At 51.6% G+C, this 24,656-nt stretch overlaps 1 protein-coding gene and 1 long non-coding RNA gene across 14 annotated transcripts in view; one reads left to right on the plus strand and one right to left on the minus strand.

The window, feature by feature from the left end:
- MYO9B (myosin IXB) overlaps positions 1-24,656 on the minus strand; it is a 107,823-nt gene that overhangs the window by 46,684 nt on the left and 36,483 nt on the right. For all 13 annotated transcript variants that reach the window (XM_070792578.1, XM_019963912.2, XM_070792577.1 and 10 more), the window contains exons 3-6: positions 7,564-7,658; positions 1,513-1,575; positions 934-1,033; positions 568-668 (exon numbers count right to left, since the gene is read on the minus strand). In XM_070792578.1, coding sequence (XP_070648679.1) covers positions 568-668; positions 934-1,033; positions 1,513-1,575; positions 7,564-7,658 — 359 coding nt within the window. The remainder of the gene's footprint in view (positions 1-567; positions 669-933; positions 1,034-1,512; positions 1,576-7,563; positions 7,659-24,656) is intronic.
- LOC139184045 (uncharacterized) lies at positions 568-6,815 on the plus strand. Its single transcript, XR_011567471.1, has 3 exons — positions 568-696; positions 1,468-1,691; positions 4,840-6,815. It is a non-coding gene; the product is annotated as an uncharacterized lncRNA (long non-coding RNA).

Raw genomic sequence — 24,656 nt, forward strand, 5'->3', positions numbered from 1 at the left:
TTCTGCCTCTATTGAGATAGTGTAGCTTTTCTGCTAATTAACAAAATCTGTTAATTAGTCTACTAATGAAGAAATTAAGATTTTTAAATGATGGAGGAATTCCCTGGTGGTTCAGTGGTTAAAACTCCACGCTTTGACTGCTGAGGGCCCAGGTTCGATTTCTGGTCCGGGAACTAAGATCTTACAAGCTGCGAGGGTGCGGTCGAAAAAAAAGAAAAGGATTTTTAAATGATGAATGACCTTTGAAAAGCCCTGTTTTTGTTTTTTTAAATATTTATTTATTTACTTGGCTGCACTTGGTCTTAGGAGCAGCATGTGGGATCTAGTTCCCCAACCAGGGACCGAACTGGGGCCCCCTGCCATGGGAGCGTGCAGAGTCTTAGCCCCTGACCACCAGGGGAGCCCCGCCCTGCGGTTTTAACTGGCATCTCCCAGTGCCTAATGGTGACAGTCCTCTGTCACTCGGGCTACTCTCCTTAGCGAGGTTCCCACCGGGGGTAGGTCAGATCTCTGAGTGACCGGTAACTTCAGTTAGGGGGAGGTGCCTGGCTGGGCCCACCCACTTACTGCTTCTTGGTGGCAGGAAGGAAGCCCACCATCTCCATGGCCTGCTTGAGTCTTTCGAAGTCATGCTTCAGGTCCTCTCCATCTTCGATCTTCAAGTTATGCTGAAAAACAAAGTCGGCAGTGCTCTGGGTACTTCTGGGCTGGGGAGGGTGGTGTGTGAGGATGATTTTGGCTGGAAGCGATGGGGCAGGGCTGGGGAGGCAGGGAATGAATGGGCTCCTTTATGCCGCCCCGCTCTGGGCCTCCTTGGAGCTGGTTTGGGGGCTGGAGAGGGCCAAGGCGGACGGCCTCTGACCCCCTGGCAGAGCGTAAACAGCCCGTGGGGAACAGAGGCCGCGTTTGTGGTTGGGGCTTGAGGCTATTTACCTGGTTGAGGTAGAAATAATCTTCAGGCTGCTTGAGCTGAAATTCCCGACGCTCTTCCTCGCTGACGCCAAGTAACAAATAATAAAACACGTGGTAGTTCCTGTAGGTCAAAATTAGGAGAAAAAAGTTGTTTTTGGAGGCTGAGCGATAGCTACTCGTCAAACCACTACTAATATTGCTTTGGAGACCAGGCCAGGGAGGAAAAAGCACCTCGATTATGTACAAATTGGAGACAATAAGTCGATTCTTATGATCTTTTTTAAAAAAAAAAAAACAAACTCCAAAAATCAAACCACGAGCTTCTCCAGTGAGTAGATTCCTCAGAGGGTGGGCACCTCTCACTCATTGGTGGACCAGAGATGATGCTAATCTGACCACATTTCAGCAGACACCCAAGCACCCACTCCAGGGAGAAGCCCCAGGGAGGCACAAAAATAAGCAGGAGAAAGTGGCAAAGCTCATGCTCATAGGAGATCCATCAGGGCCTCCTGTAGATACTCCCCGCCTCAGGACATCTGCTTTTCTCCTTCATAGGGAAGAAGGCAGACATCCGGGATCATCAAGGAAATACCCCCCTACCTCTCATCCTTCTCCTGAGAGACCAGGCGAGACTTTTCAAGCAGGTACTTTTCGACAACCGCTCTGTCATCAAGCAGAAAAAGAACCAAGTGTTACACGCTAATGCCGTTTCCCTGAAGAACAAGAATGATTCATGACTGTGGTAAAGCCAGCTGCAGATTAACAACCTTGGACCCAAGGTAAGCACAGGGACAAAAGGGTGATAGCTCTGAGTGTCGTAAACAAGCAACCTAAATGTCGTAAATACTATTTCATTCTTAAGGTAAACACTGTTGTCGTAAATGCACCTCACCCTACTGCTAGAATCTATAAAAATAAGGGACCTGGGCTGGCCACTTCTGCCCTACACACCGGATGTGGGCTGACAGTTGTGTGGAAGCCCAACCTGGCATCACTCGGGATGGCCCCGGGGGTGGCAGGAATTGAAATGATTAGACCCATGTACTCACGAATAACACTGGAAGGTTGAACCCTGCTTCCACCATCTCCCCAGCCATGAAGTGTTTCTCCAATTGAAAATTGATATACAAGATAATGGATTCACTTTTCTATTCTTCTTAAAACAGCTTTACTGATGATTGTATATGATCAACTATACATACTCAAAAGCATGCACCTAGATGAGTTTTTCACTGGGTCCTTCCATAATCTGTACATAATTTTCAAAACCAGCTTTAGAAGGTATAGCTGATGCACAACAGATATAACGTGTGTGAGTGCATGAGCTGTGACACATGTGAATCCCTGAGAGCCCACCACCATGACCAAGACAACGAACACATCCATAATCCCGAGAAGACTCCTTGGGGCCTCTGTCATTCCTCCCTGCCATCCACCCCCGAGCAGCCATGGACCAGCCCCTCTAAAGATTACTTTGGATTTTCTAGAATTAAAAAAAAAAAAACCCAAAAAACCAAAACACTCATTTAGTATGTATAGTTAACTCTTGAATAACACAAGTTTGAACTGTGGGTCCACTTATAGGTGGATATTTTTTTCAATAGCAAATGCCGTAGTCCTATATCATCTGCAGTTGGTTGAATCCACAATGTGGAACCACAGCTATTAAGGAGCTGGGGAACTGGGGGAACCTCGGATATACAGGGCCGACTTGAAGCTATCTGCAGATTTCTGACTAACCCCTGCATTGTTCAAGGGTCAGTTGGATACTGAATCTGCCTTCTTTCACTCAACTCAGTGGTTCTGAGATTCTGCCACTTGGGAGCATGTATCAGAACTTCATTCTTCTTTATGGCTAAGTAAGGGCTTCCCAGGTAGCTCAGTACTAAAGAATCTGCCTGCCAATGCAGGAGGCGTGGGTTCAATCCCTGGGTGAGGAAGATCCCCTGGAGGAGGAAATGGCACCCCACTCCAGTATTCTTGCCTGAAGAATCCCATGGACAGAGGAGGCTGGTAGATTATCCATGGGGTGGCAAAGACTCAGACACGACTGAGCAAATTGGCACAACAGCCTACATGTCTGCTGCTGCTAAGTCGCGTCAGTCGTGTCCAACTCTGTGTGACCCCATAGACGGCAGCCCACCAGGCTCCGCTGGCCCTGGGATTCTCCAGGCAAGAACACCGGAGTGGGTTACCATTTCCTTCTCCAATGCATGAAAGTGAAAAGTGAAAGTGAAGTCGCTCAGTTGTGTCTGACTCTTAGCGACCCCATGGACTGCAGCCCACCAGGCTCCTCCGTCCATGGGATTTTCCAGGCAAGAGTACTGGAGTGGGGTGCCATTGCCTTCTCCGTGTCTACATGTCTAGACACACATTTTGTTTATCTGTTTATCACTTGACGGACATGTGCGGGGCCCGGGGCCCTGAGGCTGTGTTGGTCCTGGGGCAGGAAAGGGGTACTCACACAGCCACACCCGCAATGTTAGTAGAGACGTAAGACATTTCTTGGAGCTCTACTGCGAGGTTCTAGGCACTGTTTTGCTGAGATTAAATACACTGGATTTAAATGCCCTCCGGGAGGGGCACTGTGGCTCCCACTGATGGAGGAGGTCTTAACGTGTTGTCCAGGACCCCAGAGGAGGGGGGTGGCCTGGTGGGGACCTGACTCTCATGGGATCTGCTATCATCAAGTATGTGAGCTGTACAGCTCTGCAGGTCACCCTCATCTGAGTTCATCCTGTAATACAGAAGAGGGAGCTGGGGATTAGGGCCCTGGTCCCAGGCCTGCTGAATGCTTCCAGACTGCCTCCAGGACGGCAGTCTTCTGGCTGCAGCCTTGTGCAAGCGCACACACACACTGAATGGATGGATGCATGCGCACACACCCTGCACACATGGGTTTCCAAAGGCTCAGCATGCGCGCGTCCTCTCTGCTTTCAAACTCCTATTTTCTTCCATTCCCTCCTCTGAGCAGTAACTTGTAGTTCTCAGCAGTTTTGTTTTCCTGGGCAGGGAGGCTGCCTCTGGTCCTAGACTCACGTTTCCATCTCTATCTGTGGCCAATTCTCTGTGCTGTCTCGACACATGGGCAAGGACAGTGTCCCCTCAGGGGCACCGAGTGTCATCTAACGGGCCACAGCCTTTGGTGATTACTCGTGAAGCTGGGCCCCTACATGGGTGATCTTGTACACAGCCAGGGATCCCCTCCATACTGAGCCCGTGATCCCACAGGAACACGAGGCCTTGCAAATTGGGGAACTGGGGGGAGGTGTGGACTGCCCTTGACCCTTGGCCTTGTTGGAAAGCGGCATCGAAAAGTGTCACCTGCCCAAAAGCAGAACCAGGTCTGGGCCTGCTCCCTGCAAGCTGGTGGCAGCCACTCCCTGGACAGGAAGTGCACCTCCTTCCACCCAGCGTGGGCAGGCCACCATCAAGGGCTGAGGCAGGACCTCCTTTCCTGAATCCGAGGCCATCGACAGGACTCTGCAGCTGATCTATGAGATCCAGTGACCCAGGACCACAGCTGCCCTGAGCCTGACAAGAGCCGAGGTGGGCAGGGCAGGCTGGCTGCTTAGCTGAGGGCCAGTCCTGCTGATGTGCTGGGCCAAACGGTGGCCCCCAGAAGACACGTCCACCTGGAGCGTGTGGCTGTGATTCTGAAAAAACACTTTTGCAGATGGAATTAAGTGAAGGACCTGGAGATGGGGTTTCCTCGGGGGCTCAGCTGGTAAAGAATCTGCCTGCAGTGCGGGAGACCCAGGTTTGATCCTTGGGTGGGAAAGATCTTCTGGAGAAGGAAATGGCAACCCACTGCAGTATTCTTGCCTGGGAAATCCCAGGGACAGAAGAGCCAGGCACGCTACAGTCCACAGGGTCGCAAGAGTTGGACACAACTGAGCGACTAACACTCTCATCTTTTTTTTCTAGAGATGAGATCCTCCTCCATGGTCCAGATGAGCCCTAAACCCAAGGACAAGTATCCCAGAAGACAGAAGAGGAGATCATAGAGAAATTCAGGGGAGAAGACCACATGGAGACTGAAGCAAAGACTGGGGTGATGGGGCTACAAGCCAAGGGCACTGGGGCCCCCAGAAGCTGGAAGAGGCCAGGAGGGATCCTCGCCTAGAGCCTCTGGAGGGAGCATGGCCCTTCCCACACCTTGATCTTGGACTTCTGGCCTCCAGAAGCACGAGAGAATAATTGTTTTGTGCTCCTATTGTTGTGTGCTGACTGGTCTGTGATACTCTGTTTCAGCAGCCATGGGACATGAAATGGAGAGCACAGGAAGGACTGATCTTGGGGTAGAACAGGGGCATCGAGGCTCCCACTGGCAGCAAAGGCCCTGGCTTCTGGCCTGCAGAGCCAGTCCGGGACCCAGGAAGATGTGAGGCAGCCTCTTGGTGTCTCTGCTCCCAAGGGAGCTGCTGGAACGAAAAACAATTTGTTTATGCATCTTGTACTTAGTAAGATACCATGGGCTTCCCCTGATAGTCAGAGGCTCTGCAATGTGCAGATACAATACATGGGAGAAAACCAGATTTAAAATAAGGAGGGAGGGGGAATTCCCTGGCAGTCCACTGGTTAGGACTCTGTGATTTCACTGCTGTGGCCCAGGTTCAACCCCTGGTTGGGGAATTAACATCCCAGAAGCCTGGAAGCACAGAAGAGTAGGATAGAATAGAATAAAATAAAGAGTGAAGGTCTTTCTGGAGAAAGGGCTGAGACCTGCGGGGCAAGTGGGGGAAGGAGAGTGGTTCTGCCCACGCAGAGACCAAGCTGGGCCCAGTAGCAGTTGGGAAGGGACTACTGGATGGCCCATGGAAGGCGGGGGCCATGGGGAGAACTGCCCAGTCTTGAGTGTCCCTGAAGGGCTGAATGAAGGGCAAGAGGAGATGTTGCCTTTATCGAGGGTCTCTCTCCCAACATCACTTAAGAGCCTGGGCAGAGGGGAAAAAGGAAAGAAGCCAGAGGTTGAAGGATCTGGGAAGAAAACATTTCTGTCCTTGTCTTGAACATGCACCATCAACTGAGATGATCATCAGTCAGGTTTAGGCTTATTTTTTTGGCCATACTGTGAGGCATGTAGGATCTTAGTTCCCTGACTGGGGATTGGACCCGTCCCCCTGCAGTGGAAGCATGGAGTCTTAAAACCACTGGACCAATGGGGAAGTCCCAGTCAGATTTAGATGGACAGAAGAACCCAGGTATTTTGAAATCAGTTCTCCTGGAGGACCTCTGCCTCCCCGAAACACATGAGCCTTCTTGTGGCCTCCATGGGCCTGTTGCTTGGATCTCCCCGCATCTAACATTTAAGGATTCTTATTCTACCGCTCAGAACATCACCTGGAGCCTTTGCAAATCCCACCGCCACTGTGGACTCTCACACCACAATGTGGAGCGGGAAGGGTTCCTTTAAGTCACCAGGCAATGGACATTGTGCCCAAATGTCTTTCTTTATCCCCCACTGTGAAATAGTTTTATGGCTCATAAGACCTTTGCGTGTTAAACAAAAATCCAAAACACTATGCAGTATTAAGTCACAATTATATTTTTTTAACTACTTGAAACTACTCAGAACGTACATCTTAATAGGAAAAAAATCCTACAGTATTAACTGCGGAAATCACAGTATGACCAAATAGGTAATTCCTTGTAACATCAACTCATTGCATAAGGCTTCCAGGTATTTTCTATTAGCATAACATTGCACAGGATACAAATAAACACAATTTCTTTTTTGTTTTTTTGGGGAACACAATTTCAAAGTTGCACATTTAGTTGAAGTAACTGTACCTTCACCTAAGGAACTCACATTCTGGCACAAAATGTAAATCTGTTTTAACTTCCGCCTGGCAGTCAACTTCACAATCCAGCTACCAACTATGAACTCATTTATCTCCTCATCCACCCAGCCATCCAAACCACCCATCAGTCTATATACTCACTTATGAATCCACCCATCTACCAATGATCCCATCTATCTATCCATGAATCAAACCACCCCTCCATCCTTCTATCTGTTCATCCATGAACCTACCCACCCATCATCCACCCATCTATGAATCTACCCATCCTTCTATCCACCCACCCACCCTGGAATCCATCCATCAGTCCACGTCCCATCCCTCCCTCCCTCCATCCCCCTCACCTGCCTACTTTCAGCACTTCCCTGGACAACTGCCTTACTTTGCTACCTAGCATCATGTCTCCTTCCAGCTAAAGCTAAAGGGGCACATTTGGCAAATGCCAGAGTCCACATCAACTCTTCCTAGACCCAGGGAATTAGAAACATCAAGATCGGGAAATTGGTGTGCCCTCGCCTGCTCTTGGCAAATCCCATCATGCTAGGAACTCTAGCTCATTGTACTTAACTTAGTGGATGCCTCAATGTCCTAGGCGATGCCCTGCGGCAGGTAGGTTTGGTTATGAAGGTGCTGCCCTCCTCCCCCACCCACACTTCCTGCCACCTCTCAGACTTTCATATCAATGACTGAAAATCATACTTGTTTCCCTGCATGATTCACAAATGCCTGCAAGATCGTGACTTCAGCATTCAGTTCCCTGCTGGCTCAGTCCTGGGTCCCCGCTGCAGGGAAGCCCAAGACCCCAGACTGACGGTGGAGTGCACAGCGTGGGCACCAGCTGACTCACCCTCGCACGATGCCGCTCTCCAGGTAGTTGACCTGGATGAATTTCCCAAATCGGCTGGAATTGTTGTTGTGGGCTGTTTTAGCATTTCCAAAAGCCTGCGAGGAAAACAAAAGCAGGTTTTCAGATTGTGAGGATAAAATTCCTACAGGCCTCAGCCTGGAGGCTCCCTCAGGGTGTTGTAGACCATGGTTCACTGGAAGTCACTCACAGACTCCAGGTGACACCCAGAAAACACACAGATAGGCAGCCCCAGCGCGTCCCAAGTATGTGTGTGCACGCTCAGTTGCGCCCAACTCTGAGTCCCCATGGACTGTACCCACCAGGCTCCTCTGTCCATGGGATTCTTTGGGCAAGAACACTGGAGTGGGTTGTCATTTCCTCCTCTGAGAGATCTGCCCGACACAGGGATCGAACCCATGTCTCCTGCGGCTCCCACACTGGCAGGCAGATTCTTTACCACTGAGCCATAGGGGCTTCCCACACCTCTCATGGGCTTGCTCTTTACCTCTGTGTTGACGTGAAGGAGGGGCTCAAGTTCTAAGTCCTGGACATTGGAAACACCAATCATAGGATTTTTTTTTTCAGTAGTAACTGTTCACGTAGAAAACTCTGGCTTGTGGTCAAATCCAGTCCACTGTATGTTTTTGTACTGCCTGTGAGCCAAGAGTGGTTTTTACATTTGTAAATGGTTTAAAAAAAAACAACCCAAAAAACCCAAGAAAAGTAATATTTCCTGCCATGTAAAAATCCTATTCAAGTTTCAGCATCCAGAAATGAAGCGTCCTGGCACACAGCCAGGCCTGTTCATTCACCGACCACCTACCACTGTCTTTGTGCTGTGACAGCAGGGAGCTATGACAGAGACCATCTGGCCCGCAAAGCCAGAAAATATTTACTATCCAGAATATTTATTTTCCAGAAGGAGTTTGCTGGGTGCTGGGTTGATACCAGCTCCAGGCCAGCTGCCAGCCTGCTTGTGAGGAAGCAGATGTGGGGACACGTCCCCTCCTGGAGGGTCTTGCAATACCGTGGCATGACAAGCTGGTTGACAGCAATTTAAAAAAAAAAATTAGGGTCAAAGTGACATAACATAAAACTAAGTTTCAAAAGTAAACACTTCGGTGGCGTGCACTACATTCACAATGCTGTCCAACCATCACCTCTGTTTAGTTCCAGAACATTTCTATCACCCCAACAGGAGACCCATCCTCCTCAGCAGTTACTCCCCAGGCCCTGGTAACCACCAATCTGCTTCCTGTCTCTCGGGATTTATTTGCCTGGTCTGGACACTTCACGTTAAGTGGGGGCACACACTAGATAGCCTTTCGTGTCTGGCTTCTTTCACTCAGCATGATGCTTCTGGGGTCCATCCTCGTCGTGGTGTGAATCAGGGCTTCATTCCCAAGACACAGAGGAAGTGTGCGCAGTACTCAGAGCCCACGGCTTGGCAGTGCCCCCCGGGGTCTACCACATGACCACCATCCAGATGAAAACAAGAGAACACCCTCTGTGCCCCACTCAGGTTCCTGGGGTTACCTCTTTCCCACATGGTACCCAGATAAGGGGAGGCTCGGTGGAGTCTTGGGGGAGCCTGGGGCAGGAGAAGTACCTGGGGAGTGGTGGTCCCTGTTTCAGGGAGTGACAGGCTAAAAGCAGCAAGGGTGGTGAGGCTGGGCAGAGGAGGGACGAGAGGCAGAGAGGGGATGGGGCGGGGGTGTCGCACGAGGAAAGGGAAGCTTGGCAATAGCGAAAAAGGTGTCAGGCTCACGCTGTTCCCGTTTGAGGAGGCTGAGCCCGGCAGGGAGGCCACAGCTCGGAGGAGGTGGGAAGGCCACTGCCAAGGTCTGCTGTGGGGTGGGGTGTGTATCTGCAGGTCTGGTGAGGTGGGGGACAAGGGCAGGGTGGACAGAGGTGACCAGGCTCTCAGGGAGACACCGAGAGGAGTTTGGATTTTCTCCAAGCGCTCATTTAGCAGGCAGGATGGATGCAGGTCAATCACTGATGAGCTTCCAACTCGATGCCTGGAGGCAGAAGCCCCACAGAAAAGCATCTGCTGGAAGGCCACAGACACTTCCTCAGAAAACGGCTCCATTCAGTGGAGCCTGCGATCAGGGCAGCAGCCCCCGCTGGGCTCATGCACTGGTCATGCTCCCGGCTGACGAGGTCACGGGATGTGTGACTTCCTGCCGATGCCCCTGGGGCTCCAGACCCCAGAACTGGGCATTGCTGTAGAATCTGAACCAACCACCAGACTGCCAAGCAGGGGACGAGTGATTGAGGGAGAAGAGGTCTCAGGGAGGAAACCAGGCCCAATTGTACAGGGGGTACCTTCAGGGCTCAGACAGTAAAGAATCTGCCTGCAATTCAGGAGACCAGGGTTCAATCCCTGGGTCGGGAAGATCCCCTCACGGAGGGAATGGCAACCCACTCCAGTCTTCTTGCCTGGAAAATTCCATGGACAGAGGAGCCTGGCGGCCTACAGACCATAGGGTCCCCAAGAGTCGGACACAACTGAGAGACTAACTTGCAGGGTAGGGGGGCACTTTGAGGGGAGGGGTCTTCACCTGGCTGTGTGGTGGTGGAATCTAGCCCGACGAGGTGCTTTCCAGAGTCAGACAGCGGCCACAGAGCCCCTTTCTCTTCTTCACAGGGTCTGGATGTGTGTGACTGAGCTCTAGGCCAGCTGCTGGGGCCCGGGCCCCCATCTGCTCTGCCCTCCCGGGTGTCTGTGGAACCCAGTGCAGGGTCCTCGGCCTCGGCGCTGCTGACACTCGGGGAGCGGTCACTCTCTGGGGCAGGGCTGTCCTGCGCACTGCAGGGTATCGAGGTCATTCCTGGTCTCTACCCGCCAGAGGCCGGCAGCATGTGGGACAACCCCAGAAGTCCCCACAGGGACTTGCCTGCTGGCCCAGGAGTTAAGCATCTGCCTTGCACTGCAAGGGGCGCGGGTTTAATCCCTGGTTGGGGATCTGAGATTCCACACGCCTCATAGCAACTAAGCCTGTACCCTGTAACTACGGAGCCTGAGGGCTCTGGAGCCTATGTGCCACCACCACTGAAGCCCAAGTGACACAACTATAGAGCCCGTGTGCCGCAGTGAAAGATTCCACATGATGCAACTAAGACCTGATTTGTTGTTCAGTTGCTAAGTCGTGTCTGACTCTTTGCGACCCCATGGACTGCAGCACACCAGGCTTCCCTGTCCTTCACTATCTCCTGGAGTTTGCTCAGATTCAAGTCCATCTAGTCGGTGATGCTATCTAATCATCTCATCCTCTGCTGTGATGCAGTCAAATAAATAAGAAAAAAAAAGTCCCCAGCGAGAGCTGAATTGCTGGGGGTTGAGAAGCACAGATGAAGGTAAAAGGTGTTTGTAGGAGCAGGTTGTCTGGGGCTCCCTCCTGTAATCAAGGCCCCCATATGTGCTGTAGGCCCTCATGGGCCCCCTGGTGAAGAAAACTGTCTATCCAGATTTTAATCTCCTGTTTCCCTTATGTTCAGCCTTTGGGGTAAACCCCACAGGCTCTTGAGCCACAGCTCTGGGAAAAGCAGACGGCAGATCCGTCTCCTCCTTTCCTTCCAGACCCTGCAGGGTGGTGTCTGAGCTGAGGACAGGCCTGCTTTGTGATAAAATGAGCTCCCACGAGTGAGCATGCAAAGTGCTGCCTGTCCTAACTACAAACAGATGGTGAGGGGGGTGCCTGACCCCGAGTGACACCCCTCCAGGGGCAAGTCCTGAGTCGCCGTGGTGGCTGGGTTCAAGGCCTGCCACAGAGACACCCCAGCAATGCACATTTCCACCCAGAGGAGCCACGGTGGTCCCTTATGAATGTGCGACACGTCTCTGGTGAGTTTTAAGGAAACATCCAGGCCCAGCGTCCTGGGGACCAGAGGGGATGTCTTTGGGACCAGCTCTCTGGTTCTGCGATTACCAGCACGGTGACCTCATGCGTCTGGTATGTGGTCTCAACACACTGCGACTTTTCAAAACTGATCTAAAAATATCCGGTTGGTGCTATTATACGTCCGTCGGAGGAGGAGGAGGAAATGCTGGCCTGGCACCCGAAGCGAGGGGAGCTATTGTGTAGCTGTTCCCGGGGCCGGCCAGGGGTGTGCAAGGCCTTCAAGCTCAGGGTGGTTGGTGTGCCCGGTGGATCATGTGGGGCTGGAGATAAAGGGGAGGGAGGAAGTGGGACCCGGGTGCCAGCAGTGATGTGATGTGAGCTGGCTCTGGGGCAAGGGCAGCCACAAGCTCGTGCTGTCTTCCCGGCACGCCAGACGATCCACAGCCCTGGCAAAGCACTATTTGGGAGAGGACTCTACTTTCTCAGAAATGCTGTTTCCCCTCCCTTTATAATATAAAAGACGTGTTTCTTTTTCCTTTTTTTCCTCCTTTATGTCTTTTCTTTTGGCCATGCCATGCTGCATGCGGGATCTTACTTCCCTGACCAGGGATTGAACCCGTGCCCCCCTGTGTTGGGGGCGTGGAGTCTTAACCACTGGACCACCAGGGAAGTCCTATAAAAGATATGTTTCTAATATAAAGTATATGCTTTGAAAAAAACATATAGAACCATGCTAAAAGTTTACCAAATAAAAGGAAAAAAACCATAAAGAGAGGATCCATTAATCCAACCCCACCTCCAGTCACGGTTTCTAGGTTTAAATGAATGCAGCAGGAGCACCCTGGCCTTCTTGGACCTTCTGCTCCCCAGGTACCACCTCCACCCCTGCCCGGGATGCTGTCAGCCGGGGGAAGTCTGGCTGTCTTTTAACTGCTCTTGTCTTTGAGGTTCTTCTTCTGCGAGATTCAAAAGGTTTTATTAATTTTTTTCTTCTTCTAAATTTTTGGCCATGCTGTCTAGCATGTGGGATCTTATTAACAGCTCTCCGACCAGGGATTGAACATATGACACCTGCAGTTGGAAGTCTGGAGTCTTAACCACTGGACTGTCAGGGAAATGCCTGAATGAGGATTTTTAAACCAAAGATATCCAAGGTTGAGCAGCCTACGTAGCCAGAAATTTCTATAAAGTGCATTTGCTATCTCAAGAGGGTGGGTCTTCTCTCTGTTGGAATGCATGGTCAATATTTTAGTAAGAATGGCGATGTAACATTAAGGTATGTGGTATGTGCCTGTGGTATGTGCCAGCCACACGCCAGATATGTGCCATATCGCCTGTGGTATGTGCCAGCCACACGCCAGGCTTGCGACTCTTTCTTTTGCTTGAATTCCTCCAAGGGACAGACCTGGCCTTCCCCGTTTCTGATGAGGAAGCAGGAGCAGAGAGGTCAGCTGACCTCTCTGAAGTCCAAGAACAGGTGGGTGGCGTGGCTGTGGGCTGGAAACCAGGGCCTCTACTGTGAGGCACCCCCTGGCTGTCTGGCAACCAGGCAGGCAGATGCCCCAGCCCCAAGCTCACATCTGGCCTCTGTACATCCCACAAGAAAACCAGACAAGCTTCGATGGACTGCATTAGGCAAACAATGTTTAGCTTTCAGATTTCAAAAGTGAAAAGCCCCATGGAATGAGATCACCAAGGCAAGCATGCTTGCTATCTCCTGTGTTGATAGGTGAGTCTCAAGTCAGGGGGTAGGCTGGGGGGAGGATTTCCCCTGGAGAGAAGTTCTCCAGCCTCACCCTTGCAGGGTGGTGGTCCTTCCAGCTAAGTAGAGGTGGCCTGAAAATGGTAACTCCATCGCCCCCCAGATATACCTGTGGCTGTCTTCAATCGCTGTAGTGAATTCATCTTGGTTGTGGGGCTGGCTTTGTTTCCTGATCTAGCTATGGGGACCCATCCCCCTGGCCCCTTCCCAACTGTACGTGGTGCTTTTATACACGTGGTTTCATTTATTCACTTGACAACAATGTACTGGTGGCCATGTGCCTGGCACCATTCTAGTCTCAGGGATTCCCCTCCCTGGTGGGGCTCCGACAGGGACATTCCGAGCGTTCACCTTGGCCGTGGCTGGGATGTCACCGCCTCTGGACTTCCTGGAGGCTGCCCACTGCCTCCCATGACCTTGATGTTGCCCTGCCCCCTGCAGTGCCAGGTGGGGGCAGAGCCTCTGTCCCGCCCCCCCGAGACCACGAACCACTCCACACAGGATTTCCAAATCTCGTGTCCAGTCCAGGTCACACACCAAGACAGAGGAGTGACTGGTGGTGCCAGGAGAGGCTGCCAGGTAAGACAACTCAAGCAAATATTAGGCTACCGTGAAGCCTAAAGGCAGGGCTGAAAGACAGACTGGCTTCCACTCGCCCTCTTGTTATAGCCGTGCTCGGGGGTACAGAGAGCAACACCCGAGAGTGATCGGGAACTAGGCCTGGAACTCCAGTTGTTTACCCAAGTGCTCTCCAAGTTCCAGGATTTCTATGTGATTGTGTCTGTCTGGGGACACAAGCGACTGTCACATCTGCAGAAGGAGGCCTGGGAGGCGTCCCACGGCCCCTGGACCTGGGCGCCCAGGAAATGTGCTTGGCTGAGTCTACTGAGCAAACAGCCCCGGGGGGGCATCCAGTCAGCCTGGGGCTTTCCTGTGTGGAAATGCCGGGAAAATAACGCCCCTGGGTGTGTGCGGGGTGGAGGGCTACCTCTGATGAGGAACCCAGGAGAACAGCTCCACATCGACAGGGAATTCCAGTGGGTCCCTGTGGTCCTGGGCTGGGGGGCTGTGCCAAGAGGGACAAATTAGTTTGCTGCTCATGAGTTTCAAGTTCCTCTTCTGTAAAACGAGGGGGTAAACCCTGCCTTCTCAGGTTGTTTGAGGACGAAAGGCGCTCTGTGTGAACCAGGGGCGGGCCAACTTGTCCTGTGAAGGGCCAGCTAGTAAGTATATGCGTCGCCGGTGGAGTGTGAAGCAGTCACAGATGACCTGGGCCAGCTAGTAAGTATTTGGGTCGCGGTGGAGTGTGAAGCAGTCACAGATGACCTGTCCACAAATGCGCGTGGCCATGGGGAGGATGCCTGTGTAATGCTTAGGAATGGGCGGGGGTCAGGCTTAGACGTGGACCTCCACCAGGGTCAGCAAATTACGGCCAGCCACCTGTTTCTGTGTGGTGTGCGAGCTAAAAATGGCAGTCACATTTTTTTTTTTTTTGCCATACTGCTTGGCATGTGGGATCTTAGTTCCCCAACCAGGGACTGAACGTGCCCGCAGCACTGGAGGTGTGAAGTCTTAACCACTGGATAGCCAGGGAAGTCCCAGTTGTTACATTTTTAAACACTTGAAAAAATCAAAACAGTACGTTCCCACACATGAAAGTGACAGGAAATTCAACTTTCAGCAACCATGAATAAGGTTCTGCTGGCGCACGTTCATGTCCGTTTACAGGTAGTCTGTGTCTGCTTCTGAGTTGTGCTGGGGGAGATTGCTCCGGCAGAGAAGATACTGACACTTGGACCCTTTACAGGAAAGGTGTGTCGGCCACTGTACTAGGGGCTCTTGGTGAAACGCCTCCTTCTTCCAAAAGGGGCCAGGGCAGTGCTGAGGCAGGGAGAGGACGTCAACACTCTGACATACAAGATGCGCACGAGAGGGCCTGAGTTGCCTAAGCTGACTGGTTTCCTCGCAAAGATGTGGCAAGGACACAGAGAAGTGGGACCAGGAAGCACGGAGGGCAGAAGGGGCCAGCGGAGTCACAGGCTCAGAGGGGCTGCGTGGGAGGGACAGAAAAGCGAGCTCCTTGAGGATGGGCGTGGATGGGGTGGGAGGTGGGGAAGGAGAAGCTAGGCCAACGTGACTCCCACAGCGCTGATGCTGTGCAGGGAATGGGTGGAGGGAGACGGAGCCAGGGAGGGTGAGGACAAGACGACAGTGGGAGACTCCCTGGCAGTCTGTACTCCCAGTGCAGAAAGTCGAGACTTTGGTCCCTGGTCTGGGAACTAAGATCCCACGTGCTGTGTGGCATGGCTGAGAAAAAGGATGACAATGGGAAGTGGGTGGCAATGATGGTGAGAGGTGGTGGCTGTGGGGCAGAAGATTGGACCCCCCAATTACCAGGTCAGCCCACACAGGTGACAGCTGCAGGCTCACTGGGCCTGTGGGTGTAGAGCAGGAAGTAGAATGATCACCCCCAACCTCATGCTCCTCGACTCACAGATGAGGAAGTGGAGGGTTTTTAGGGCCCAGCTGACATCCAGCTTTAGCTTGGGTTCTGTTCTTTCCCTGTTGCCCACAGGGCTTGGGATACCCGGTAGGCTCCCTCTAGCCAGCTGCCCGCTGGACAGACAGATGGGTAGATGGCAGGCATGTAAAGAGAGTCTCGTGCTGATGAGACATGACACTGACTCCCGCTCCGTGCCCCCAGCTCCTAACAGACTCTGTCACTCTAACCCGGAAGGGCACTGGCTGTCAGCCACAGATGTGAGCAGAAACCCTGAAAAACACACCAAGGGTTCCTGGGCCCAGGATGAGGCCCTTTGAGATGGACAGATTCTTACCAGGGGCTGAAGTTTCACGGTGGACGGTGCCAGGGGGTGGGTGGGGGGGAGGCAGGGTTATGGAATCTCAGGGAAAAAAAAAAGAAACCAAGTATGAAACAAGTTATTGTACGTTGTATTTCACTAAATTTTGGTTTAGGTTATAAATGAAACCACGTGCTAGATTACAGAAGAATAAAGAACAAATTAAACTTTGATGGGGGAGGGTCTTGCTTGGTTCTTACTGCACCAAAAATATGGGAGGAACTGATGAATTCCCGAGGGCTTGTCTTATCCATTTGACACTCTCTAGGCTTCCCTGGTGGCTCAGATGGTAAAGAATCTGCCTGCAACGCAGGACACCTGGGTTTGATCCCTGGGTCGGGAAGATCCCCTGGAGAAGGGAAAGGCAACCCACTCCAGTATGCATGCCTGGAGAATTCCATGGACAGAGGAGCCTGCAGGCTATAGTCCATGGGGCCACAGAGTCAGACACGACTGAGCAACTAACACTTCACTCTCTCTGCGGTGTACTTGGTTCTTTTTCTCAGGTTTTTGAGTTGGGATGTTAATTCATTTACTTTCATTTATTCCTATTTATGGACATAAAGTATTTATGGTTACAAACTGTCCTGCTGTTACTGCTTTAAATACATCCCACGGATTCTGATACTATACGGTTTCAATTGATGGTTTTTAGAATATCTGTAATCTTGGTTTATGGGCTCCCCTGATGGCTCAGCAATAGAGAATCTGCCTGCCAATGCAGGAGACACAGGAGACGCAGGTTCGATCCCTGGGTCAGCAAGATCCCCTAGAGAAGGAAATGGCAACCCACTCCAGTATCCTTAACTGGGGAATCCCATAGACAGAGGAGCCTGGCAGGCTACAGTCCATAGGGTCGCAATGAGTCAGACACGACTGAGTGACTAAACTACCACCAATTTTGGTTTATAGATTCCCCCTTTATCTAAGAGTTAACAGAGGTTACTGTTTCTTTAAAACAAATTTCCATATGAAAGGGCCTTAAAAATTAATTCTAGTTTTACAGTATTATGAAGAGAACTAACTGATGATAGTATTTCTACTTTTGGAAGCTCTAAGATGCTTTCTCTGTGACTTGACATAGGGATGACTACTTCCACAAATACTTAAGATTTATTCTCATAATGGAGTGAAGGGTTTGTGACAGGGCCCAAAGATCTGCCTAAATGTGAGGTCTGGGCATGTTACAGCCCTGTCTATTTGCTGACTGCTCAAGGAGCCTTATGTTATGTTTTCATCTATTTCTCCCAGTATCTTTTATAATTTCTGCTTTGTAAAAGCAGCTGCTGTGCTGTGATGCATAGATACAGACAACGATTATACCTTGAGAGTGTAAACTGAGGGTTTTGGCCTGATGGGGAATCTCCCTCATCATACACTGTTCAGAGGCCCCAGCTCTCCCTTTTACACATCAAACCTGCAGCTGTGTTATATCCCGTTTCCATCTGTCTGCTACATCTCTGTGCCTGTCCCTTTATTTTTAGCTTCCTGAACTACTTTGGTCTGGGTGTGTTTCGTTCGTAAAGCATGGAGTTGAACTTCGCCTGGTGAACCCAGCTGAAAACTCCCTTCAGGCAGAGTGCACCTATGTAAAGTTAGCAACACAATGGACTCATTCCCTCCGGAAGCTCAGGCTTCCATCCTTGGCTCTCTTTCCCATCTGCTGCTCCTGGGTGTGGCTGAGTAACTGGAGGTCAGAGCAATTCTCCGGGTCACTTTTGATAACTTCCTGCGATCATGCACCTTTCGCAAGATTTTTCAACCTCTCTTTGCACTGATTTATTTTGTATTTGTGTGGTGGGATGATCTGGGAAGGAGGACCCCGCAGGCCTGGTGGGCTGGAAGGAGTCACGCACAGGCTGAGCTGAGCGGGGGAGGTGTGAGTGGAGGGCTAGTTCTGTAAGTGGGTGGTGGCTCACTATGGAAGTTCCTTTTAGGATGAGGTTTGCTTCCGTGTGCATGTATGTTAGTCACTCAGCCACGTCCAAGTCTTCTGCAACCCCACGGACTATAGCCTGCCAGGCTCCTCTGTCCACGGGATTTCCCAGGTGAGAATACTGGAGTGGGTTGCCATTTCCTATTCCAGGGGAAAAGGAAATGGCAAATTTCCTTTGCTTCCCTGTATGAATTTCTGTACAAATTAGGACTTCCCTGGTGGCTCAGACGGTAAAGAATCTGCCTGCAATGCGGAAGACCTGGGTTCGATCCCTGGGTCTGGAAGATACCCTGGAGAAGGAAATGGCAACCCACTGGAGAATTCTATGGACAGAGGAGCCTGGCGGGCTACAGTCCATGGGGTCACAAAGAGTTGGACATGACCAAGCAACTAACATTTTCACAAATCTCAAGCTGCACGGTGCTGCTGCTGAGAGCAGTAAGGACTCTTAATACGTTCCATGCAGTAAAACTAAGCATTTGCCCTTGTGAGGAAAGGTGAGCTCCCAAGGGTGGGCTGGAGGGAGAGACTAGAGTCTGAGAGCATCCCTCCACTCTCCCTACAGGCCCTATAGCTTCTCTCCAAGCCCTCCGGGACAGGGAAGGGGAAGGGGAAGGGACGGGAGGGGGAAGGGGAAGGTCCCTCCCCCCCCCCCCCCCCCCCCCGCCTCCCCCGCCCCCGCTGGCTACTCTTGGGTCCACCCTCCATACCTGGGTTGAGCAAAGCTGTCTTCCTGGGGCTCCCCCGCTTACAACAGTGAGGAAAAAGAGAACTGTCAAGATTCCTCTGCCTTGCCCCATGAGTCACCTCTACCATGCTGCTCTGGTAGGTTGCGATAAGGGAGAGGAAAAGTTGAGAATCCAAGTATGGGCTGTAGGGACTTGTTAAAGATGCAGACTTGGGCCCATTCCAGACCTGCAGGATTTCTGGAAAGGCTAGGAAATCTAAATTTTTAAACCAGAGCCTGAGGGTGTTCTGATCCCTGGAAGGGTGAGAACTACTGCTCTAGGGTTTCCTATGAGAGCGAAGGCTCTCTAGAGAGAAATAAAGCAAGAGGACACCTGCTTATACCCTTCCCTCTTTCCTGAACATCTAGAGTAAGGGTCTTGATAATCAGAAGCAGGACAGAGCAAAGAGCTCCGTGCTCAGTATACTTAATCAGGGCGCTCCGCCAGGGGCTCAGCAGTAAAGAATCTGCCTGCAGTGCAGGAGACACAGTAGACTCAGGTTTGATCCGCGTGTCAGGAAGATCCCCTGAAGAAGGAAATGGCGACCCACTCCAATGTTCTTGCCTGGAGAATCCCATGGACAGAGGAGCCTAACAGGCTACAGTCTACAGGGTCATGAAGAGTCGGACACGACTGAAGCAACTTAGCACGCATACTTAATCAGATGGTTTTCCTAATGCTTAGCCCCAAGAGATGGGAAACTGTCATAGTCCAGGGTTTCACTGACAGCAGCCTCTCCCCACCTGCACCCCAACAACAGACGGGTCCAGTTCTCAGCGTGCCTCCACTTGGTAGCCTTGTTCAGCTAGGCACAGTAACATGGAGGGAAAGTGAGCAGAAACCAGGCCCCCGGATGATGCAGAAACAGGTGCAGGAGGAGAGAAAATCACTATCCAGAGCCACCTTCCAGCTTTGACTCCTCATAGCCCTGGAAGGTAAGGGGCTGTTTAGGAAACCGAGTTCAGTGGCTGGGCCCCAGTCGTGCGTGGGCCCCTCGGGAAGCCGGTACCCTGGACACCACTCTGACTGCTGGACACTGTCACCTGCGTGCGCCAGCGGGGCCGCCGGCCGGAGCCCGGGCACTAGCAGGAACATTGCAGAGGAAGCGACGACAGGATATGGCGACAGCGAGCACGCAGGCAACAGAGGAAAGCACCAAAGAACGCTGATGATGCTAAGCTGATGGACGCCGGGAAGCGCGGGAGGGCGGGGATGCGTCAGGTCGAAGTTCACTGTGTGAGGATCCCACCTGAGATCTGCTCTGCGTATCTCATGGACATGGTGGGAGCCTGTCTGTGCGACAGACCTGGCCTGTGCGGGATCGTCTATGGACCTCCTTCCCTCCACACACACAAGTCAAGTCTGGCTCGACATCCTTCTTCTTCTCTAAAAACCTTTTAATTTTAAAATAGTTTTAGACTTACCAGTAAGTTCTAAGAATATCACAGAGGGTTCCCAAGGGCCCCACGCTCGGTGTCTCCCACTGTCAATATAATGATGGCACATTTGCCATAAAAAGTGAACAAAACCAATACGGACTGACCCTGGGTGTGAGCTGTTGTGTCTGACTCTTCGTGACCCCAGGGACTGTAGCCCACCAGGCTCCTCTGTCCAGGGGTTCTCCAGGCAAGAATACTGGAGTGGGTTGGGAAGTGGGATCTCCCCGACCCAGGGACTGAACTCGGGTCTCCTGCATCTCCTGAATTGCAGGCAGGTTCTCTAAAGCTCAGCCACCAGGGAAGCCGATACTGACTGATGCATTATTACGAAACTAAGCTTGCATTCATTCAGATGTCCTCATTTCCCCCCTAATGTTGTTTTCTATCCCAGTTATCACATGTTACATGGGCTTCCCTGGTGGCTCAGTTGATAAAGAATCTGCCCGCAAAGCGGGAGACCTGGGTCCAATCCCTGGCTTGGGAAGTTCCCTTGGAGAAGGAAATGGCTACCCACTCCACTATTCTGGCCTGGAGAATTCACTATACAGTCCATGGGGTCACAAAGAGTTGGACATGACTGAGCGATTTTCATTCTCATCACGTTACATTCAGTCCTCCCACATCAAGTATCTCAGGCTTATTTTTGAGACCTTAACAGTCTTAAGGAGGATGGGGGTGAGTATATTTTAGGATGTCCTTCAATCTGGTTATCGGTTCTCTTTTTAACAAAGCATTTATTTTATTTGGTTGCACCAGATCTTCTTGTGGTATGTGGAATCTTTAGTTCCCCAACCAGGGGCTGAACAAACGCCCCCTGCGTTGGGAGCCTGGAGTCTTAGCCACTGGACCACTGGGGAAGCCCCCAGTCTGGGTATCTCTGATGCTGCTCTCCCACTGCCTGTTTTTGTAAATGACGTTTTATTGACAAATGGCCGCACTGTTCATCTATGTCCTGTCTGCGGCTGCTTTTGCTCTACGATGCGGGGTGAGTAGCTGCAAGCTAAGTAGCTGTGATACAGACTGAGCGGCTGTGAAATCTGGAAATGCTAATTAACGTGGCCCTTTACAGAACCAGTTTACAGACCCCTGGGGTAAACTACTATACCAGAGCTTAAGTGTGAACGGCTGAATCCAGGAGACATTCCACAGGAACAGCCACTGCGAACCTGCTCTGGCCGATTTTATTATCTTTCAGTCCTGGGGGAGGGTTTTGCCAATTCACAACGAAATGAAACATTCTCTGGGTGGAAATGGTGATGTTAAAGGTAAGTGGCTGGCTGAAACATTTTGGAGCACTTCCACACTTGCTGGAGAAATTTTACCTAAAGGGGCTCAGGTCCAACCTCATGCCGGTCCTGTGTCCTGTTGCAGGGTCGGCGGCTTCCGTGGGGCCCCGGGAGATGGAGCTCGGGCGCGCTGGGGGCCACCCCAGAGGTCAGAGCCAACAGGACTGGCTCTGGGATGGCTGCACTTGTGCCCGCCAACTGCGAGATCGATGGGAAGGAACCCAAGAGGCTGATGTGGCAGGACCTACTGTTGATTAGTTGCTCAGTCATGTCCGACTCTTGTGACCCCATGGATTGTAGCCCGCCAGGCTCCTCTGTCCATGGGATTTCCCAGGAGAGAATACTGGAGTGGGTTGCCATTTCCTTTTCCAGGGAGACTTCCCAACCTAGGGAGTGAACCTGTGTCTCCCACATCTCCTGCACTGGCAGACGGATTCTTTACCACTGAGCCACCGGAAGCCCATGGTGGGACCTGATGGGGAGCATTCCGGACGTGTACGTTGCTGTCACTCAGTCGTGTCCAACTCTTTGCCACCCCGTGGACTGTAGCCCACCAGGCTTCCCTGTCCTTCACCATCTCCTAGAGTGTGCTCAAACTCATGTCCATTGAGTCGGTGATGCCACCCAACCATCTCATCCTGTCACCCTCTTCTCCTCCCGCCCTCAATCTTTCCCAGCAGCAGGATCTTTTCCAGTGAGTCAGCTCTTCACATAAGGTGGCCAAAGTATTTAAGCTTCAGTCCTTGCAATGAATATTCAGGCTTTAATTGTGGTAAAATTTACTGTTTTAATGTACGATTTGGTGGTGTCTGGCAGGTCTGCTATGTCGGGCAGCCGTCATCTCTATCGCGTTCCAGAACGCTTCATTACCCCAAAGGAAACCTTGTGCCCGTAAGCAGCCACTCCCCACTTCCACTCCCCCAGCCCCTGGCGACCACTAATCTGGTCTCTGTCTCCTTGGATCTGCCTGTTGCAGACACTTCATGTCGATGGGATCAGAAGGATGTGGCCCTGTGTGTCTGGCTTCTTTCACTCAGCATCTTTTAAAAAGTGTCTCCCATCTTTTTAAATTTTTTTCAAATATTTATTTGGCTTCATTGGCTTGTAGTTATGGTGTGCAGGCTCAGCTGCTCTGCGGCACATGGGATTTTAGTTCCCCGACCAGGGATGGAAACTTAACGCAGGTTAAGAATGCAAGTTCTTAACCGCTGGACCACCAGTGAAGTCCCTCCCATCTTCTTTAAGGGGCAGCTCTGGAGCAGGCATCGAAGGCCACCCATGCACAGGGGGGCTTAGATCCCCACGAGGTGTCCCCCCCAGCCTCAGCATTGCCATGACCGCACCACCGTGCCTGCTTCCTCCCTGCTCTGCCACAGCTGAAATCTGGGGCTGCTGGGTGACACGAGCTGCTGCAGGAAACTAATGGGCCCTGAGCACCAGAGGGCCTCTCGGAGCTTCAGGGACTGTGCTGGTGCTGTGCTAGGAGCCTGCTGGCCTTGGGACCTTCTGGAGCTCTCCTCTGCCTCTCCCAGGAAGCCTCGGGGGCGGACCTAGCTAGATGATGGTGCAGGAGGGTGCGGCATGTGCAAAGGCCCTGGGGCAGGGGAGAGCAGCAGGCAGCATGGAGAGGTCAGCTTGCTGTAGGTCACATGGCATCTACGCAGCCGAGCTAGGCTTCCGGGCAGAGTTAGCTCTTTGCCCAGAGGCCCTGGAGGTGGTCAGTTTTGCAGGGAGGGGTGCAGTCACGTGCTGACGGGGAAGAGCTGGTCCAGGCACTTTGGCAGAACTGGAGACACTCCTCCAGGGCTGCGTGCCCTTGTTACCTTCTCTCCCACCTCCCCCTCCGCCCCCCCAACCTCACCAACATTGATACGTCCATCAAGCTGTTCTGTGCAGGCAGTGGCTCCTGGATCTACATGGCCCCTTGAAAGACCCCGTCCAGAACCCCAGGCCTGATTTTCAACTGCACATCCTAAAGACCCCTAAACTAGAGCAGGTGTCTTGGCCTCGGCTGATACAGGCTTCTGGGGACATATCATTCTTCGCAGAAGGGCTGTTCTGTGAATTGTAGGATGTTCAGCAGCACCCTTGGTCAACAAAAGAACATCTCCAGGGACTTCCCTGGCGGTCCAGTGGTTAAGACTCTGCTTTGCAATGTGGGAGACTCAGGTTCGATCCCTGGTCAGGGAACTAAGATACCACATGAGAGGAGCAACTGATCCCATGTGCCAAAACTAAGAACTGATGCAGCCAAATAAATATTAAAGAAAAAAAAATCTCCAGGTGTTTCCAAATGTCCCCTGGTGGTAGAATCAGCCTTGGCTGAGAAATGAGCCTTAGACTCTGCTAAGAAATTAAAAAACTGGCTGCTTTGCATACCCCTGGACAAAACTCTAATTCAAAAAGATACACGCACCCCTATGTTCATAGCAGCACTCTTCACAACAGCCAAGACATGGAAACAGCCTACATGTCCACCAACCGAAGAACGGCTAAAGAAGACGTGGTGCATGTATACCATGGAATACTACTCAGCCACGGAAACCAACGACTTAATGCCATTTGCAGCACTATGCACGCAACTAGAGATGATCATACTAGATGAAGTGAGCCAAGAAGAGAAAGACAAATACCATGTGATATCACTTATATGTGGAATCCAAAATATGGCACCAATAAATCTATCTACAAAATGGAAACAGATTTGCAGACACAGGGATCAGACTTGGGCTTGCCCGGGGGGTGTGGGGTGGGGGAGGGCAGGACTGGGGGTTTGGAATTAGCAGATATAAACTATTATACATACGATGGGTGAACAACAAGGTCCCACTGTAAAGCACAGGGAACCACATTCAACAAAACCATTAAAAACCAAGCCCGTGCGCAGCCACCACTGAGCCCATACCCCCAGAGCCTGCACTCTGAACGAAGAGTAGCTTCCACTCACCGCAACCAGAGAAAGCACGAGCGCAGCAGTGAAGACCCAGTGCAACCCAAAGTAAACTTCTTAAAAAACAAAAGGAGGGCAAGACGTCTGGAGAGAGCAACGTGGAAACCTACGCTACCATATGTGAAATAGAGTGCCAATGGGGATTTGCGGTATGACTCGGGGAACTCAAACAGGGGCTCTGTATCAGCCTAGAGAGGTGGGATGGGGAGGGAGATGGAGAGGAGGTTCAAGAGGGAGGGGACATACGTTTACCTATGGCTGATTCTTGTTGATGTTTGGCAGAAGA

This window comes from Bos indicus, chromosome 7, assembly GCF_029378745.1.
Source record: "Bos indicus isolate NIAB-ARS_2022 breed Sahiwal x Tharparkar chromosome 7, NIAB-ARS_B.indTharparkar_mat_pri_1.0, whole genome shotgun sequence".
Classification (NCBI taxonomy): Eukaryota; Metazoa; Chordata; class Mammalia; order Artiodactyla; family Bovidae; genus Bos; species Bos indicus.